The 22768-nt window shown below is 28.2% G+C and overlaps 1 protein-coding gene across 1 annotated transcript in view; it reads right to left on the reverse strand.

Annotated features, from left to right (window-relative positions):
• The window catches only part of LOC108751003 (elongation of very long chain fatty acids protein AAEL008004-like), a 47134-nt gene that overhangs the window by 6180 nt on the left and 18186 nt on the right, over positions 1 to 22768 (reverse strand). Inside the window, exons 2-3 of the mRNA XM_018490926.1 lie at positions 9140 to 9212; positions 1446 to 1636 (exon numbers count right to left, since the gene is read on the reverse strand). Of these exons, the coding sequence (XP_018346428.1) occupies positions 1446 to 1636; positions 9140 to 9200 (252 nt within the window). The 5' untranslated portion in view covers positions 9201 to 9212. The remainder of the gene's footprint in view (positions 1 to 1445; positions 1637 to 9139; positions 9213 to 22768) is intronic.

Consider the following 22768-nt stretch of genomic DNA (forward strand, 5'->3'; position numbering starts at 1 on the left):
TAAAAAATAAAAAATAAATATGAATAAGCATATAATAAATAGTGCAATAAATACATTATAAAAATATAATTTCTCCACTGTCTGACATGAACTTTTAATTATTCAAACAAAGTAAATCTTTTGAATTATATAAAAAATTATTGTTCTCGTATTTATAATATTATCTTTAAATTATTCGTGTTTTAGGTGTAGTAATTAAGCATTTTTAAAAGCTCGCGAAACAGGATATGACAGAAATCTATAGATATTAATTCATTGCAAGAAATACGTCTTGATTAAATTGTAATAGTGATAAATAATGCATAATCAATATGTACATCATTTACACTGTTTATTTATTTTTTTTGCGTTTATAGGTAATAATCAATTACCACAAATCGGCCATATTTTTAAGTTCTTTAGCTTATTCCAATGTTATTAAGTTCGTAAAAAAAAAGAAATTAAAAATTTTAATTGCAATCTAGATACGTGTTTATGAAACGATACTGTTCGATTATAGACATTTATTACTAGAATGTTTCCATGATATATATATAGCTGTAATTTAGATATTTATTTGTAAATATGAGTAAATTAAGAGAAGAAAAAAGTAAAAAAAGTATTTATTTGATGCTTCGGAAAAGTAATTTATTTCGGAATTTCATCTCAAAGTGCTTTTAGTAATTATCATAAATAGACTCAGCAAAGTGTTTCTTTCGGTAGGATTATTTGAATTCTCGGAAGACCACGATTTCTCTCGAAATTATTTCATGAAACCGCATACTGTTGCCTGTTGGAATCAACAGTAGTTATTGACCATGTCGAAACAAAAGGCGGAGAAATAATTAAAGGCAATTCCCTCGTCGATCGCCGCGTATACAGAAAGACAATCGCGGTCAAATCGCCGTGATTACGAATTTATGGAAGTAATCTTGTCGACCTCCGCAAATAACGATTGTGGATCGTGAATTTTGCCGAAAACTCCGCCAATGTTTGCTAACGGCAATAAAATGAATTATACTTGGATGTGTGAATAAATTTGGGGTATCTAATTTCGATCTTCAATTTTATTTAAATTTTGTCTATCAGGAATCTATAATGTAGATGACAATATAGAGTGCGTTCCAAGTTACGCATGAAGCGCATGATGTAACGTTTTATTCTTCTTTATTAATTAATAAACAACAAGAACAAATGATGCACTTTATGTGTAACTCAGAATACACCCATGGATAAGAATAATCAAAAGATTCTTATCTTTCAATTATTCTTACCTATATGTCACCTATGCCATACATCCTATAGCATTTGATTTTGATCTTGTTAATAATTAATAGAATACATATACATGTGTGTGGAGATTTTCATTTAGGAATTTCGCTGTCATAATATAGTTATGATAAATGTGTGTTAATATCGTCAAGCGACAGTAAATTCGGCGTTACAGAAATATAAGAAAAACAAACCTCGTAAAATATCCACATGGAGAAGAGAGTCTGTAGGAAATTATACATAATGAGGACTCCCCGAAGATCAAAAGGCTTTCTATTTTCCATCAGTTTCGGTCCCAGAACCTTGCTAAAATAAGCGTACGACAGACATATCGCCAGGGTCGGGAAAGGGCTGCTCATCATTACCCAATCATTCACCCTGGAATCTGGAAATAAAGAAAATATGAATAAAATATTAAACGTTAAAAAACGAAAGACAATCACAGACGAAAATGTACAATAGATATAATAAAAATAGATTACACATAATCCTAAACCGAAGTTATAACTACCGGTGTAGAAAGAGTGAGGCAGACTTGAATCTTGATCATATCGCTATCTCCCTTTCTTCCTTTTCTCTTTCTTTCTCTCTAAATTATTGAGTTAAAGAGAGATGCTAATAGAATTGAAGAAAGATGCTGATCGATATGTTTATTTTTTTCTAATAGAGATATTACGATTAGGGAATGCGCAATCTACACTGAGAGAAATGTTTTGGTATGTACAACTATTTATTTTGTTGATATATGACTATATCAAAAACTTTCTTACTTTTTCATTAAAAAAAATTGTGTTATTGTAATAATTAAATTTCAATTATAGAACAACATAATTTTTTAATGAAAAAGTAAGACATTTTTTAATAGTCACATACCAACAAAATAAATTGTTATACGTACATTTCTCTCGGTGTATACCTACTTATTACGTTTATGGATGAAAAGAAGCCGCGGTAAATTAGTGCGTGAAAGCATTTAAAAAGAAGGTAAAGATTTTGAGGGCAGGGTCAATGGAAGAATAAAGCGAAATTCCGATTGTGCAAAGAGTATCGATATTTCGCAAGGTATATCATATGTACATTGGAAAGTGGAGCGCGCAATAACAATTTAAAAGTCGTCTCCGCATTATGCAATACCTCATGCAATGCGCACTTGTAACCGGGTCAAAATTCGTAACTGACGACAGGAAGTACCGTTGCGAACAAGAATTTATTACACCATTGCCACGATAATGTCGGATATGCTGATGTTGTAACGCCGGTATTGGCTACAAAATAAACTTATAGCAAAATGTCAGATCGGACGTCACTGAAGTTTCGTGCTTTTTTTTGAAAAATCTCTTAATTATTAATTATTTCAACACAAACGAGTGAAGAGGGCCATATTAATTATTCATTGACTTTTAAGTGAGAAGATGAGATTGACTGCAGTACGCACTAAATATAGTTTTCTTTAATACTTTGTTCCGGAAAAGGAAAAAGTGCATGTATTGTCTATACTGTTAAGTTTATAATGTTAAATTGTATATTTGTTTTGAATTTTTAATCATTTCTATAGATCGCCACTGTATAATATGTCATTTCTGTTTAATATGTAATTAATTTAATTAAAATAATGTTACTCAAGAAAATGTATTGAATTTGATTCAAACTTAGCTTATTTTACTAAGTACATTTATTTACTAAGTATGTTAATATAGACATTGTTTTTACTTTAAAATTAACCACAAAAATGTGGATTGATTTATATTTTAACATGGAAGTTAAATGTAAAATGTTATTAATTCAAGGAATTGGAAGGAGTTACCATTACATTTTTCTATATCTAACAGTGCAGATATCGATAAATTTTAAAGTTCAATATTTTATATTCCTCTATCAGTTCTATCTTATAGAGACAACTAATATAAATTTAATTATAACAATAATAATACCAATTTAAGGCTAATAAGAGTCGACATAGGACGAGGTGCGTAATTTTAATGTGGAATGATGACTTAACTTCATAATAACTCCGTGATGTATTCTTTTTATTCAACATAAACGTTTCGACTCTTTTTTGACCCACTTTCCAGATTTCCAAATCTAAAGTGGACGCTTAACGGACTCACAAGCATACTTAGAAACTTTGGATTTCTTGAATATAATAAATATCAGATAAATTAATGACATCGAATACAATTATAGTCTTCATGTTCCGGAGTGTCGAACGTGCCTTGACAGACTACCGAGTTTTATTGACGTGATATTTGATGAAGAAAGTGTTTGTATGCAGAGGAAGGCTCAAAAGAGAGTTGAAACGTTCATGTTGAATAAAGAAGACATTACGAAGTTATTGGAGTTAAGTCATCATTGCACATTAAAATTACACACCTCGTCCTGTGTCGATTCTTATTAGCCTCAAGTTGGTACTGTTATTATTTTAAATAGTGAGAGTTCGATTTTCAAATTTATTATTTAACTATAACATAATATACTAATAAAAAATATAACTATAGAATTAAAATTTATTTTAAAGATGTTCTAATCGAGTACCCCACTTATCAACTTGCGTATCTTTAAATTATTTATTTACTTAAAGATTAATTATTTATTAATTGGAAAGTATAAATAATGTAGAACCTTTCAATTCAGTTTAGTTTTATCTGCCCACGAAAGATGATTTCCGAATTGTGATATACCCTACAAAATAGACATTTATTTTGGATATTTTGGAATTACGAGATTTTGAAATGCACGCCTAAAAGAGGATCATTACAGGATTGTTACAAATTTGTCATTTTAAAATTCCAACTTTTCCCTGATTTCCAAAATTTCATGATTTTCTTTGACTTTCAATAATATTAAAAAATTTTTTGTATTTTCGTCCTGATTTGGAAACGGTTAAATATTTTATCGAGAGAACATTTACCATAGCAATGTGAATTACTATTTAATGTTGCTGATACCGCTTGCATTTTTGATTGTTAAACCGATAGTATTCCAAAATTATGTAGGTGTGATGTATATGTTAAACTTCTTTGTAAGCCAAGAATTTTAATTTTCTAGCAAATTTTGCAAAATTCCCTGACTTTTCCTTGATTTCTCCGATTTCGAATTTTGTGGCAACCCTTGTATTATCCGCGATGATTTTCAAGCAGCAATATGTTCGATCTCCCGAGCACTCTAGAAAACGCCATCGCCATTTTTCTATCCACCCTCGACAAGGAGGAAGCAGAAAAAGGCGCGAGTGCGTGCAGGAGGCGCGAATGAGTGAGCAGTCGCTTCCACTAAATTACCCCTCGCACTCGCGCGACTTGACGGATGCCTACGAGACCGATACATGGAACGATTTTTTTCTTTCTCTCTCTTTTCTCTCTCTCTTCTTCTGTTTTTTTCAACATTCTCAGCGAAACGCTTGAGCTCTTAGTCAACACAATTGACCGACGACTCGATTACAAGCTGACGAAGCGGTACAGCATGTCATCGATATTATACGCTTCGGTTTTAGCACGCTGTTATTAATTAACATGCCAATTTGATCGTTTAGTTTACGGTTACGAAAAAACGTTGAAAACATCCATTGAACCTTACGTAAAAGATGCAAGATCGATATTGTAGAAAAGTTGGATACACAATAGAAGGTCTATCAATCGATGAGAGAAAAAGGCGACACGAAAACAATGTCCCAATAACAAGCGTATACCGGTTGGTATCGGAAAAGAAAGTGGATCTCAGCAAGCAAGTTACGAGGAACGCAACTGTAATGACAAAGTGAAGCCGGCTAGGCGACGGTGAATATTGAAATCGAATTTCGTCTATTCGTGCATTCGGATATTACGCAACATCTTATGCGAAGACTGATGAAATCAACAATGCGGCAAAAAAACGGGTATTGCAATGATCGAGCAAATGGCAGGCGTTTATATGGCTTATGCGATTAACGGAAAATACGAGCTCGTCACCGATTACAGATTATTGACGTCGATCTGCTTCGTCGTAGTTGCGTCTGTTTTTCGTATAACACGAAAACTTCTTCGTCTCTAGGCGTTAATGGGAGGAAAAAAAAAGGAAAAAAAAAATATTTATATATATATATTGGTCGCCACATTAACGGATCGCTTTCATCGATTTCAAGACGCGGCGGCGAAACGTCAGACAACTGTGCAATTTTCTTGCTCTCGTCACGCCCTAATTAAAGATAACGCCGATCTTACCCCGTCAATGCCGTATCGACGCCACAGTCGTCCATTATTTACGTTAGCTCTCTCAATTCTCTGGAATAGACGTATACCCCGTAATTGTCGACAAGTGTTGCGAGATTGATCTTTTAATCATCTCTATACAGTTTTGTTTTAATCACGTTAATAATTAAAATGTTTGTCAGTAAGTTATACCTTTCCTTTATTCAATTTCCTTGCTACATAGTAAAAAATTTTGTATTTATGTTAGAAACGGTTCACTCACGTTTTTGTGAAAATTTTGTGTTGAATTTTTTAACAAATTCGAGTGTTAATTTAATTAACATAGTTATGTTATTTAAATATCTTGTGTTAAATTGATATTCAACATTTTTTAGTATCAAATACAATTATAAGTGAATAAATAACGTAAAAATAATGTGTTTCAAAATATGTATAAATTCTAAAAGGCGGGGGTAAAAGTCAGATATCATGAATGAATAAAGTACGTAATTATTAATTTAACACGTCATAAATTTTAATTTTATTGAAAAAATATGCTTCCATAGTTTACTTATAAACTATGTCAGGGTTAATTTTTTTGCGTTTATTTGTGTTACTTTCTAATATATCCATTTTGTATTGAATTAACACATAAATTTAAGTAAACACATTAAATGTGTTGAATTTAACACAAATTTTCCAACTATTTTGTATTGAATTAACACATAAATTTGAGTAAACACATTAAATGTGTTGAATTTAACATAAATTTTCCAACTATATACGAAGTATCCAATATAATTTTGATAAAATATTAAAAAATTTAATTAGCTACAGATTAAAAAATAATTTTGTTTGGACCATCAAAATAATTATGTTATAGACTTTTAACTAATTAATAATCTAACTAATTAATAAATTATTATCTAGATTCAAGTAAATGTTTTAACAAAGTTACCTTTTTTAAAAAAATTTTTTACTTTAATTTTATATTAAAATTAAAATTCCATAAAGACATTATGAACAGCAGCTTAATGGACAATACAATTTATATGTATCGATATGTCAAACCGTTCATTTCACACGTATACGATAAATGACAGCAATAAACGAGTGTCATCTATCATCAAAAATATGAAAAGGAGATGACTTTTTGAGAAACTCAAACTGTCGATTGAGCTCATATTCAGAATTTGATCAATCCTTTATAAAAAAACCGGTAATTTCAGATGCCCGCAACTCGCTGATTCGCGTAAAGACACGGGGCGGTTTCGCGCTGCGCTCTCACTTGGCGCGAGACACTACCGTGTCTCTTGATATTGTAGTTGCTAGAATGTTAATGCCCATTTCTATCAATGTAGATTAACTTTAATCTCGGTTCAATTCTTCATCTTTTTCTAATTCTAAAAATTAAAAAAAGATAAAGTCAAACCGAGATTATTAAAGTTAATTTACATTAGTGGAAACAAGTAATTCTACATAATTCTGATTCAACAAAATTATTTTCAGATCTGTATCTATCTAAATTTTTAGATACTTCAGCAAAACTGTTCTTTTCATATACTTTTACTTTCGGATTTTACTTTCACTTTAACCTTCAATTTGCTCGCGAGAATGTTAAACGGATGTCTGAAATAATTGAGAACGTAAATTATGTAAATATATCTTCTCATTAATTATACATCTATTTATATCCACGAATCCTCAATTCAAATTAATTTGAATAGATCTTTCCGTTCTAAAAAGTTTTCTCCGTTGAGGAGAACTGACAGTTCTCAAGTTACACTATTAAAAATAGACTTCTTCAGAATTAAACTCTAAAATGGCGAACGAATAAGATCTTATCAAAAGTAGTTCGTTTTTGCTCTCGTATCGTTACGCGGATATCGCGAAAGATATCGAAACAGGAATCGGCTGAATGACTTGTCAGACTCATATGGAAAACAGACGGTCAAGGATTCCGGACGGTTCTCGGAGAAATTAGAAACGCGAACGCTTGCCGATGTTACGACACGATATTGACTCGCGCCATGCCGGAAGATTCTGAAGAGGGGAAGGAGGATTTCTCGTCGCCGTGAAAATACGCGCGGTAAACAGACTCTGGGAATCGTTGAAATTTCGGTTGTAATACTCGCGGGATTTCCGGCAAAAAGCTCCATCGTCCTTACAATCTCTTAAATAAATTTGCACAGCTTTTTTGTTCACTCGATCGGCAAAAACATCGGGTGCTAAATGCGATCGCCTTTTTTTTCCGTTAACATATCACGAACGTTATGTCATTTAATTGAACATCCAATACTGGGCCATTTAATGGGCCGCGTTACGTAAATGTCCTCTACTTCATCTCCTCTATTAGCATATTTGCGAAATTACTGGTATTACACAATACCGGTAAAGTAAGGAGAGATTTCACCGTGCGATTACCTTAATTTGTGAATACATGGCTTATTGACACAACGATGTCCATACGGAACGTATTAAGAGCTATTTGTAAATCTCATGAATTTATTAAATCTTGCAAAAATATAGCGAACAATTTTTTATCGCCATTCGATTCCATACTCAAAAGGCTTCTAATACGTACTTTTTTGTGTCGAAATTAGAATTCCATATGATGTTATTGCTGTTCAGTGAACAGATTCGATGAAATGTTAGCTCGAGAAGTCTAAGAACGACTGTTAAAAAAAATTTCTATATTTGCGCCAATTCATGTTTGTTAATGTTTGTTTTAAAAATGTCAGTCACGACGCTGGTAATTTTTCTTCCTTAATAATTTAGCATCGTGCAAATCTTTTCAGAGAGAAAAGATTATGAAAATCTTCGGAGATTTAAATGTGACTACAGATATCTTTATATTGTAAAATCGAATGTCGTTGCGATGTGATACAGGCATTGCACTTAATTAATAACAAATTAATTATCGATTTAATTGTTATCACCACTGCCCATATTCCATATTATTAATATATTTAACGTATTTAAATTAATAGAATAAACGACATCACGATCAATTTTTTAAGAATACACACACGTACGCTCTCTCTCTCTCTCTCTCTCTCTCTCTCTCTCTCTCTCTCTCTCTCTCTCTCTCTGTGTGTGTGTGTGTGTGTGTGTGTGTGTGTGTGTGTGTGTAGTCTCTGCAAAAAAATGATTGAAATTAGAAATTTACACTTTATAAAAATAAATGTTATATACATATAAAATAGTTTAATAAAGTCGATATTTATATTTAACAATACAATTTTATAGTTTAAATGATAATTTGCTCATTTTAATTATATTTTTTAAAAGAGCATGTCTTCTTATTGAAATAATTTTTGATCCAGGCTTTAAATTGTCAAATTCATTATATTACTTCAAATATTTGTGGTTTTTTCATAACTTTTTCATTTTATTAAAAAAATATATTTTTAAATGATAAGTGAAAGAAATCTATTTTTACGGTGATATGACTGTAATTTTCGATCTTCATTTCGTAACAGCTAATTTTAGAATGATAACAGCAAACGAGTTTTTGAAACAATTTTTGAATAATAATGTATGCTTATAATATTCTATCTTAACATAGGAGGATTGATATGATAATTTCGATCCATTTTTCATTAGCCTTTACAAATTTATTAAAAAAGTTCTATATTATAATTATATATTAGTTTAAAAAATGCAGAAAAGTTTTGGATGCGAGAGTTAAAATATGTTAGAATATAATTAAAATGCAATGGACTTACCGGACTGATTGTCCATAAGGTCCCTATAACTATGCACCAGATTTGTCACTACGCTCGTCATCTTGAATAGAATCTGAAAGTAAAATATAGTAAGAATTATTTTCTGTTTGTACTTTTGAAAGAATAGTGCTGAAGATTGTGAATATTTTTAATAGAATGAGAAAACCACTATAATAGAGGCGCTAAAACAGTGTTATACTTTGAGGTAAAAAATACAATAATAAATTATAACAAATTTTATATAATTAGAAAATTTGTGCTAAATTTAATATACTTCACGTGTCTCAAACAGTCCACTTAACTTTTGATATTATTTTAACATTAAAACTTATAAACAATAAGAATGCGAAACGTCCTCTCATACACTTTTAAGATATAGTTATAATCATATCGCGTTTATAATGGATCATCGTTATGCTGAGTACAAAGTAAGGTTATCTAACTGATATAATTAATTTTAATATTTTGACTATGAATAATTTATTAAAAATTTCACTTATAAACTTAATTTTATCTTAAATGACTGAATTAATATTTGGATATCCAGCTAAGTATAACAGACGAATATGAAGTTCTCAAATTTGGACTAGCCTAACGACAGATTTCACTAACTATATGCGTCTATATCGTCACAACGAATTAATTTGACTCCGAAAATGTTATCGACACACTGAAGATGACGAAATCTTATGGTTGAAACGTCTGCAATCGATGATTGGCATATATATAATATTTGATATCAAGTACAACAGTGTTTGGTTCTCATTGGCATCATAAATCTTTATTGATTTAATCATTGGAGCCTTATTCAATTTTATTTGATATTATTTTAATAGAAGATAAATAAAAGTAACACAAATAATATATAAAATTAAGCATAAAATTTAAAAAAAACTTAAATGGCCCGTTTATCCGCAATTTTAATACAAACAAAAGTTTTAGTGTATAGTTCTTCCATTCAAAGAAGAACTATAAGATTTAAAAAATAGACCTGTAAATAAATAAATCTTCTAAAGACAAAAAATGCAAAGCATGGGTCACACATAATTTACATATAATTGAGGACATATTATGCAGCAACAGACTTTGACCTTCATTTTTTGTGAACCGGCGATTTCATTTGGAATCGCTGTTATTTTATAAACTGCTCGCGTGATTTTCATAGAACTTGACTTATGTAATGATTTGTTCGAAGTAAAGTACCTTTTAACAGCCAGTTCCAGCCGACTTTTTGGCATTTTCCTATAATTCTATAATAGTTCCGACGATTTTTATAGATTTTGCTCAGAATTCTAGTCTTTAAGTACTTTTTAATAACAATTAAATCCGCGCGCTGGCACCGCACCACAAGAGTAAAACACCTTAAGAGGTTATAAGGGCATAAATATTACTATTTACACATATATTAATATTTATGCTTTAAACTACATATATGTGAGTTATGTTGATAACATTGTTTTTATTTAGCAACATATTTTTATAGATTATTTATATTATTTGTTATTAGTTTTATTGTTATAAACAGAAATTTTAAAGGTAACAAAAATCTAAATTTTTTAATATAAATATTTCAAGTACTAAAAATGACTTATGCAAAGTTTCATTAAGATTCACTAATTAGTTTATAACAAATAAATATTTTGTTTATTTACTAGACAATTATTGTCTGCATTTCAATGTAACTTTGCATACATTTTTTTTGGTATTCATAAAATACTTATATTAAAAAACTGAGATTTTTATCTTTATTTTATAATACATTTTCATATATTTCTATTAGAGTACAAATTTAAAAAATACTTTTTATTGAAATAACTTTTGATCCAGGTGGTCAACTGTCTCTAATTTTTTTATATTATTTTTAAATGCAGTTTAGAATAATCTATAATTTTCTCAAATAATTTTTAACATATTGCATTTGCCTTATAACCCCCTTAACAGCCAGTTCCTGATTTTTCAGCGTTTTCCATTAGTTTGAACACTTCTGTAAGTAATATAAGGATATTAACTAATTGTATGTAAGAGAAGCGGCAACTACGGTCAAACTTGGAGAAAGTATTCCTTTACAATTTTTAAGTACAAGTGCTTTTAATATGGTCATGAGCATTGGTTACTTTCGTATTTGCAACACAATCAAACTGAAAAAAATAATAATTTTACAAATTAAATTTTTTCGTCAACTTTATACTAGCATTTTAAACTTGTAAAAAATTTATTGCGAATTTAAAGAAAATATACGTAAAATAATATGATAAAAATTGCATATTCATTATTTCGGCGTATGAATGCATATGTCTTTCGGACATATATATCGATTTATTAAAACGTATTTGTACACCGTTTGAAATTAAAAGATTAAAGGAAAATTAACGTGTTGAATTGTCGAAAGAGTCATGTAATATTATATGTTATATAAAAAAATGCCAAAAAGGCTGGAACTGATTGTTAAAAGGTACTTTACTCTTGTGGTGCGATGCCAGCGCGCGGATTTAATTATTATTAAAAAGTACTTAGAGACTAGAACTCTGAGCGAAATCTATAAAAATCGTCGGAACTATTGTAGAACTGTAGGAAAATGTCAAAAAGTCGGCTGGAACTGGCTATTAAAAGGTACTTTACTCTTATGGTGCGGTGCCAGCGCGCTGGTTTAATTTATTTTTTTTTAATTTTTATTTATTTATAATATTAGCCACTGAAATATTGAAATTTTATTTATTTATTTAAAATAATTTAGAGACCGGAACTATTGTTAAAACTTATCAGGAACTGTAGAAATCATTGAGAATTATACAATTTCATGGTTTTCAATTGATTTTTTCGAATCTTACGGTGCCACGGGAAGTTAGCACCGCAAATTTTCAAGTGTTATTTTTTTAACTAAATCAACGGAACTATTTATAAAACCTATCAGGAACTATAGAAACTATAATTATAATAGAACTATTGCGGGTGCTAATGGAACTTTTATCAAAACTTGTGATGCTAAAAGATGAGGTGCTTCACACATGTATTTCAAGCGATAATCAAATTTAAAAAAAAATTTAAATTTTTGAATTTTAAAACGAAAATCGAATTTAACGATTCTAAAAATCCCTAAAAGTTACTTTATTAGAAAGTTTCAGTTTTATTAGAAAATTTTTCCTCAAAAGATTAATATTTTGAAATAATTAATCTGATTAAAATTATATATTGTAAAATATCGTGTTCAAAGACAGCGATATTTTAGATATCATGTGAGAACACGTGGTGTGTTAGGAATACAGTTTAGTGGATTACCGAAAGTAGTTGAAGAAATTTTTGATTGTAATAATTCCTGTTGAATGCACTATACTTATTTTGTAACACTATTCAATAAAAAAAGATTGTTTACAAGATACAATTACTTGAGAACAAGTGTTGAAAGTATGTAATATTTAAGAGAGATCGTTGCTCTCTGCGGATAAGTTCTTTTGCTTAAAATTGCGGCAGAAAGTTGTTTATTTCCTTACTGTCCCAAAGCTCTTCTGTACTCGAAATCTCGGATTATACTGAAGAAGTCGATTTCTTTCGAATGAATTTATATCTAACAATGAGTAAACTATATGGCATAAATTATTTTCATGTAATATTCATAATTTTTTTCATAAATAAAAAACATGCATAATTTTTCTTATTTAAACTATTAAATACATATAAAGAGTGAGATAAGAAGTAAATCTCGAAAGATGTTAGATGTCGCTGTAAAAACATTCTATAATCGTTTATCATTAAAGTATAATTAATTTTTTATTTTACGCAAATATATCTCTCTAAATCTGAATCAGTGGATAGTCATTAATTACCTAGTGGTATACTTGGCACTGGATAATCAGTAAAGTCCATCTTCAAAAAAGAATATTTGAGCCTTATATAATTAAGATGCTGATAAAATACTAATTGCGCGTCAATTTCAATCTTCCAATACCATATTCATTGAATTTATCCACTAAAACAAGTTAGTTTATTATTCACATAATAAAGATTAGCTAGATTAGTGATCTCACATTTGATTCATCGATTACCAGTGGCAAACATGATATCAGTGATTATTCACTGATTCAGATTTAGAGAATATAATTTATATTATATATATATATATATAAAGTCACATCTTATTAAAAATAGATCTTGTCGATTTATTCAATTTGATCAGACACACAAAACACAAAAATAATAACTTTCGTGTTTATATGTGTGCCAAAATTTAAAACATATAACAGATTAATTAATTTTGAACAAGACAATACTAACTTAAACATCACGTCAAAATCAGAAAATATAGAGTAATTGTCTTAGCATAATTTTAACATGTTCAATGTGTAAATCATTAACATAAAATAAAAAAAAATGTTTAATTAAAAAAATCATCTATATAAATATACTTTGACACGACAAGCAAAAAGGAAAAAGTTTGAGAAAATTTGGCGTTTGTCATTTTCCGAGGTTAAGTTGCGACAAAAAAGTTGAAATATTCGTAAACAAATATTACTTATGATGTTATGTCGCCTTTGATTATTAATTATAATAAAAAAGCTATATTCAAAAGTATTAAAAAAATAGATATTGGAACACCTGTATTCTGTAGCTTTTAGGATATGAATAGAATGTGTTAAAAATACGCTAAAACAGTTATGAATTCTATAAAATCAAAACAAAAATAGATCCAATTACAAAAAAAGTTAATGTCCTACTTATAAGGAAAAAAGTATACAAAATGGGTTAAATGATTAAATAGTTTATTTATTATAGTAATAAAATTTTATTTTACCATAAATAAGATTGGATTTTAATGAAATTAATATTGTGAGAACTTTTTTAAAAGAAATTAATAAAACTTCATTATTTAGTTAACATAAAATGGCACGAGAAATTATAATTTCTATTTATTAAAATAAACATACATGACTTTACAGCTAGAAAAAAGATTTAAACTGATATTAGTATAAAATTCAAATCTGCTATTTTAATTAATATGACTGTTGAATATAACTACATTTGTGCAACAATAGGAATTTTTAGGAATTTAACTTTTTTCTTTTGCATACTTTTCTCCCTATAATAGGACATTAACTTTTTTGCCATTAGGTCTACTTTTTTTCCTTTGATTTTATAATTTGTAACAGTCTTAGCGTATTTTTAATACGTTCCATCCTAGGAGTTATGGAATACAGACGTTCCAAAATCTAATTTTTTAATATTTTTGATTTTAAATAATTTCTTTTGTATATCGACTTATTTGTATTATTCTCAATGACGCTTTCAATAGAAAACGAGATAAATCTCTTATTCTTATTGTATTAATAACGATTCTGAATGAAATCTATGGAAATGGATAGTATAGATTATAAATGAAATCTTTATAAAGACATGAAGGAAATGACGTTTTGCCGAGTCATCACTTCAAAATTTAAATTTGAAAAGCTAAGCTGTTTTTACTCTGTCGCATAAAAATAAAATTTCAATTATAATCAGCATTAATATTGCTACAAAAAAAAAGAGGATCTCTTCTGTTTACTAATAATTTCTCTTATTATATGCGATTCTGAAATCAATAAAAAAAAATCGATTGCAAATTGATCAAAGAGTACAAATGTTTGCGATAACTTATCTCTATCTTAGACTCTCCATATTATTGAGTTGATCAATAATTTCTCTCTGTTTTGAGAGGTGATTTATACCTAATAATATTACTTATAGTCTCTTATATAATACAACAATAAAGATACAGTGCAAATAAAAATTACAATTTCGAAAGAAAGCTATTACTTTTTCTTTGATACTATGTCTTGTGTAATTAATTATTCTGGCTTAATTTCTTTTCAAGTGTTCATATGCGTTTTTTAATACGCTCACGCCCCGTGCCAATTTTGTGTGGTATATGTCTTCTGTTAGTGGGTCGAAGTAACGGTCACTCCCAGAATGTTCGAGTTAACATTTCGTTCTTTTCATTGAACGACGACTACGATGACATTGCCATTGACACACTGAGCTCTAATCTCGATGTAAGGAAGATAGCTGTACATAGTCGAGCGACTGACTGTATATGTGGGCGTATTTATGCGCTCGATCGTGAATACGAATCTACGTACATACAGTTACGTAGTTAGTTAATTCATATTTGATAAGTGCACTTAATGCATGCGAATCAGGCATGGTGATTGTTAAAGCGGTGTAAAGACGCGCCGAGTTGACTTTTTGCATTGTGCAGCTATGAACAAGAATTATTCTTTTACATCAAAGTATGATCAATGTGGTCATTAAATATGTTTATTATCTGTCAGTATTCTTTTACTGAAAACATTAAGGAATTTTTTTATTATGTAACGTTTTTAGATTAGATTGATTGTGTAACATATAAAGACGTGTAGATCTTTACTATTGAAAGTACTAGCTCGGATTTACAATAGGTTTTTAAGCCTTAAGCCAGAAATGACAAATCATAGTCAATTATTTTCCTCGCATTCAACTGTAATTGATCAATTTCTTACAGCTTAAAACTTAAAAAATACCTATTGTAGATCCGGATTTATGAATACTTTCAATGACAAGGTATCTAATTAATTTTCTCATAGCAATGGCTTTGTTAGAAGTCATCTTTCATGTTAACTCTTTGAATATCTAACATATTCAATGTGTCTGAATAATTAATTATATTACATAATTTGCGTAATGTAAAATTACTATAAAATTATTATAAATATTAATTTATTTAATGTCCTATTTTGCGTTCTTTGCTTGACTTTTTTATTTTGTTTTCATTTCTTAGGTATATATGTATCGATCATATTATATAATTTTCATAATAGCAAAATATCCAGATACGTAGATAGAGAAAAGGTCCCTATGAGATACCGAGTTCATTTTTGGTAAATGCTAAAATGCTCTACAGGCAGAATTTAAAAAATTATACCCAGATGATATCCAGAACTCGTTTTCAGGTAATTGAAATCAAGCATCGCAGATGATATAGGCACTCGACGTTCATTCCGGTTGTCTTTTTTATTATTATTGTACAATAACATTTATACTTTAGCAATGATTTTCACTATAACATAGGAGCATGGGTTATTTCATATTAAAAGTACCCTGGGTATCTCATATTACGATTTCTACGCCTTATTTTACAATCGTCAAATTTAACTTCTGTAATTAAACAATTCAATATCCTGTATTTTTCTACTAGTACGATCTCTATCATTACATAAAGAATTTATTGTCAAATATTTATTTATTAAATAATAAACAAGGTTTAAATGCTCATCTCAATGAAACTGAAGATCCAAATTCTAAAATCTTGTCTTACAATGACAGGCAGGATCTAATAATGAATTTTCTACTAAATAGTTTTCAATCCAAGAGCAATAAATTCATGGTGGAATCAATAGATAGCGTTTATTAGTTTAGCAAAAAGCCGCTATATCATATTGGCCTATCTCATAATAGGGGGCTTTCCTTTACGCAAATATAATATTTATGTCTATTGGAATGATTATACACATAAAATTGCAAACCATATTTAAATATTCATAAGTATTTCATATATTTCAAAAGTTTATATGTATATTGATAAATCTATTATAACTTCTATCATAAGCTTCAAATTTATTTAAAATATATATATTCTGAAACCTAACTAGATTAATACTCCAACCAAGATTATTGTACATATTAAAAACTAATTCGATTTGTTTATTATAATATATAAAGTTGTTTCTTCGCGCGATGAAATTTTATATTTTTCAAAAGAAAAATTAATTTTTGTTTTGATATAAATAATAATGAAATTATTTAAATTTTATAATAAATGAATTTTAAGATGGTTCTTTAATAAATCGAGTTACCATAGAAATATCTAATTTCTTTATATAATAAATCGCTTTATATAATAATCACTTTATATGTATAATAAAGTTGAGTATCGAATTTGACGTGTATAAAATTCTAAAGGATAGATTAGTGATAAAATGTGAGAGAAAAATATTAAAAATATAACTTTTTAATATATAACTTACTCTCTAAATCTGAATCAGTGGATAATCACTGATATCAGTGCCAAGTATGCCACTGGTAATCAGTGAATGAAATGTGAGATCATTAATCTAGCTGATCTTTATTATATGATTTAACTAACATTGTATTTTAGTGCATAAATTCAATATGGTATTGAAAAATTGAAATTAACATGCAAATATCAGTATTTTATATACAATAATATTATATAATGCTCTAATTTCTCCTTTTTTAGTTGAACTTCACTGATTATCAGTGCCAAGTATGTCATTGAGTAATTAATGATTTTGTATTGATTCAGATTTACAGACTAGCGACAGATAAAGAACGGAAACGCTTTTCTGACAATTTGCACATAAATATTACCATAGATTTAAAAAAAAAAATAGGAAAAATTATAATTTTAATGGTCACATCAAAATAATAGGTCAACAGTAATTCTAAAAAGATATTTGTACAATATATGCATAAACTTACATACATTTAATTTTGAAAGATGAACAGTAACGTCATTTTTTTTTTTGCTGAAGATGTAACTCTTGATTTACTATCATATATTTCATATTATTTTATTAAGATATTTACCTGGTTATAATATTTTATCTAAATTATGTAGATATTTGTGATTTTGCAAATTTTTGGCACTTTACTAAAGAATCACCTTTTAAGATTTATTATTAAAAAAATAATTTTTAAGATTCTTAAAGACAATCGTTATATTTAAAAAAAAGAACTAAGAAATCAGAATCTGTTCTTAGTAAAATGATATATTTTGTATGTGTAAGTAAACAGATATTTAAGTATAAATTTTTCATTTTTCTGGAAACACGATAGTGTCTCAGTGCTAAGACAAGCGAAGCGTTATGGCTTAGATAATACATAGGTAGCATAAAACATATAAATTATATGAAACATTTAATAAAATTTTTTTTATCTAAAAATTTATTTTAAGTTTTCATTTGCGTTCGATTTAATTAGCAACACAAAGGGACCTAATAAGAAAAATCTAATTGTTATAGAAGCCATTATATGATTTACTATATAATATAGTAAATATGATAAAATCTATATTATTATTTATAATTTGGCTCTTATTAATATTTTCTCTTCTTATCGTTGAAATTTTATTATATCGAAAATCTGCCATCATATGATTTACTATATTTTCCTGCATGTATCATCATTGAATGATTAAGAGAGATAATATCGGTAACGATAAAGCATTTTCTGGTGCAAATCGAGATTTAGCTAAGATTTATCGAGTCGCGTAAATTTCTCTCTCGCTCTCTCGAGGTAGCGTAGCTTCTCCGGTCGATTACGTGTATTACGTAAACAGACAGGTAAGTAAATGGTAGGTCTTCGAAACAAAAAGAGAAAAAGAGGAGACGGAAAAGTGACATGAGAGAGACCACCTTCGGCATCGCGAAGTGTGCCGCGAGAAAGTTACTAAATACACGATTACGGCGCGTCAGAAACAATTGCACCAGAGTTAGCTAGCATAAAGGAGGGCACAGGAGGAACATATATCATAGATATTAGATTAAAAGTATTTCAATTGGATTCTGCTTTAGTTTTAACGTATTTATGTTTTTTTTTTTTAAATAATTGTTTGTAATACATAATAGCGTAAATCGAGAAAAGATACAAAAAAGATTTTAAGGCGCCTATATATAAAATTACAATAACTATTTAAACTTTTTTTAAATTACGATTGCTATTTAACTTGAAAACAGATCTAACGTGATTTTACAGCGGACAGAAATCTGTTTCGAAATATATCATATAGCATCTTAGCTATTCATTCTATATCTATCTGCAAAATTACCAACTTAATCCTTTATGCTAAGAGAGCATTTAAGCATTTTTATGATACAAGACTCCATGTTTCGTTAATGGCGTAATTATGACATGGTCACCTCAGTTTATTAGCGACGCAAATTAGTTGAATATTTCTCTTTCATGGACGTGCGCGTTTCCAATAAATCAATTTTGCACACAAATCACAAACTGGTAATTGTGGACTCCGTCCAATTACCACTGATACAATAAAGTTTATTTTCTTAATTTTTATTTTTAATTCCTTCTATTTTTTTATATCTTTCGAGATAGTACAACTTTCACATAACGTAAAGCTATTATACACAATCAAAATTTTGTGTTAAATTTAATGCATTTCACATGTTCCATGCGGTTTGCACCCAAATTTTTGTGTTAATTTAACATAAGATGAATATGTAAGAAAGTAACACAAATATGTACAAAATTAACACAAGAAGCGTAATACTTTTAACATTTACGCTAAATTGGGTAATTTAGAAACAAATTTTATGTTAAATCGACACAATTATTATATTAAATTTAACTAAAATTAGATACTATTCTTACATTTTTAATTTAAGCGATGCCTCTGTAATATTTAGCATATGTAATAGAATAGTGTGTCCGATGAATACACCTGATATTCGAATAAATAAATAAAAAATGAATAAAAATACTCATTCGAATACATTTCTTTTTTATTTGTTAAGAAACAAATAAATATTTTTTCATTCTATTTGAATGAATATTTTTTAAATATAATTACGTGCGAATATTTTCATTTCGTATTCACTTTTATTCTGTATTATCTGCACATAGCTTGCAAGCCTACAAGAGAAAACAGAAATCTATAAAAACAATGGCTACGCGATTGCACCATGCGCTTAGTCCGCGACTTATACGATGGGCATCCTTGTTTAATCTATAGATTAAATAAAGACATTTCTATTGAGAATAAATAATATATCTCGGAATTTAATGTCCACAGACCATAATGAATCGCGCCCAAGATATCCTATAAAATATTTATAACATTACTGTCATATAACCGGAATTATATCGAAATATGTATGGCGTTCTGTCAAATAGATAAACTTATAAATAAAAAATGTATACCTTTCTAAAATATTTTTCTAAGTTCCCTTTATAAAATTTAAATATTACAATGACAAAAATAAATAAAATTTATTTTTTTTTACTTAAAATCATCAAAGTATATAGTTAAGAGATAACGATTGCTTATGGAGCTTTTTTTTCAGTTTATATTTTGTTTGAATATGAATACTCGTTAAGTATTCATAATTTTTTTGTGAAATACAATTTGAAACTCAATTATAAATTTTTGTATTCATCGGATATATAAGAGAGTAGGATCGGGTATTATGAGCACCTTTAAGGAAACATTTTGATATATCTAGCATACTGAAGAATAAAAAAATCTTATCCCTACCATTTGATACATTTGTTGATGTTTTATATATCTTAGCAATTCAAATTGATTATTTTAATGCATATGTTGAAATGATGGCGGCTCTTATTACCCGTCCAATGCTTATATTACCCTTTGAATAGGCTAATATTATATGATCATCCTTAAAGGTAATATAAGTACAGGAAATTTTTTTGTACCAAATTATGCAGAAACGAAAGATTAAAATATATATATATATATATGAAACATTTTATTAGAACAAATGTCAATCAAATGTTTGTTTATTAAAAAATAATGTTACATTTATAAATATTTAGTAAGTATTACCCAGGGTTGGATAAGACTAAGTTAAACAGATGAAAGTTAAGTTAAAAAGTTAAAAAGTTAATTAATTTTAACTTAACTTAGTTATATTTTAGACCCTTAACTTTTTAACTTAATTTAGTTACATTTTATTAGTAACTATTAATTTTTAATTTGAATTTTTTGAAGTCAATCCTTAGATACAATACGAGAGGCTAATGAGTATAATTTAGTAATTTTATATTGTATAATCGTTACTTGTGAACAAAAAAAAATAACCAAATTCTTTAATAAATAAGCTGTAAGAAAGGAAAAATACGAAAAATTATGTAAAATAATCAAACTTTTTCTTTTTTTTTTTTAGTTATTCGTTTGAACCAAATTTAACTTTTAACTTTTTAATTATTTTTTTTATTAGCTTCTAATTCAATTAATTTTATTATGGACTAACTTATATTTTTAATTAAGTTAAATTTTCAGGGCTGTTAACTTTAACTTAACTTAGTAAAAAAAAAAGTTAACTTACCCAAATCTAATATTACCAAATGATAACAGTTTGGTAATACTTATTAAATATTTGTAAATGTAACATTATTTTTTTACATAAATATAAAATGTTTTTTACTGTGTAATAATGGAAAAAATATATTTTGACAGAATAAAGAAAATATAAATTGTATTCAAGAAAAAGCTCTCTCCCTCTCTCTCTCTCTCTTTCTCTCTCTCTCCTCTATTAGATTTTAAAAACAAACCGCTCACCTTTTAAATCATTGTCGTTTAATTCTTCTTGCGTGATAAGTCCTTATTTGTATATAAATTGTGTTAACTATCGTCTATTAATTTTCTTATGATTTTTATTGATACTTGTTATTGATATTTGAACAGAAAATCGTGTAATTTATCGCGCAATAATTCTAATACGGATCATTCTAGAATCATTTTCATTTCTTACTATTGAGTTATGTTATTACGTAATAATAAAAAATGCATGAGAGAGAGAGAGAGAGAGAATAGAACTGAATTTAATTCTTTTCAGATTAAATATTGGTGTAATATTTACTCAATCACAGTCGTTAATAGCTTTAAGATAATAACAGATTATTATAACATATTTTAAGTGCACAGTGCACTACATAAAATTTATTATTTCCATAGATCAATTTTTCTTAGATCCAGTATTTATCTGTTTATCATAATTTTAAATGTTTTTTCTGTTTAAATGTTTTTTATTAAGATTCTTATCTATTCAATGCAGTCATCTTGGATTGACGTCAGAAGCGAGAAAAATACACAAAAAATTCTTGCAATTTATATTAAAATGTCAGTATTTGTTTAAGGCCCGATTGCACCAACGTTATTTTGACTTTAAGCGAGGCTTAAAATTCGCTCCCTCTCTTTCGGCTTTAAGGCCCAATTGTATCAACGTCACTTTGACTTTAAGCAAGGCTTGAAACTCTCTCTGTCTCTATCTCTCTTTCGCTTCAAAACGAGAGAGATAATTTTAAGCTTAAGTAACGTTGGTGCAATCGGACCTAAGTAAAACATTTGCAATCGATAGAATAGATATATCAAATTTAGAAAACTTCTTGTGCTTTGGTAATCAACAAATAACATATCTATATCAAAATTATGTCTACCAGAAAACGCAACAGCCTATATAACAGCAGTCAGATTAAAATAAGTACGATTTCATTCTACAACATGAAACGAATTTTCGCTATTATTTTATAAATATGTACTATTAAATATAAATAATATTTTATTTAAAACATTTCTATTTTAACATAGATATTCCGCAAGAATATATAATAGTTTAGTTTTTTTTTCGCTTCTGATGCCATCAATTTAAAGATTTGTGATGAATGAATGGTCGGAGGAATCTTAATTAGCATTACATCAAGTCAAAAAAATTCGAGGATTTTTGGGATTTAAAACACTTCAAAAAATTTGAAATTTATGAGTTTTGAGTTTTATTGAAGTTGTTGAAAAATAAATATTTTATTCTCTCAAAAAGAAATAAAAGGAACGTATTTACAAACATATATATA

Source organism: Trachymyrmex septentrionalis, unplaced genomic scaffold (assembly GCF_001594115.1).
Source record: "Trachymyrmex septentrionalis isolate Tsep2-gDNA-1 unplaced genomic scaffold, Tsep1.0 scaffold11, whole genome shotgun sequence".
Lineage (NCBI taxonomy): Eukaryota > Metazoa > Arthropoda > Insecta > Hymenoptera > Formicidae > Trachymyrmex > Trachymyrmex septentrionalis.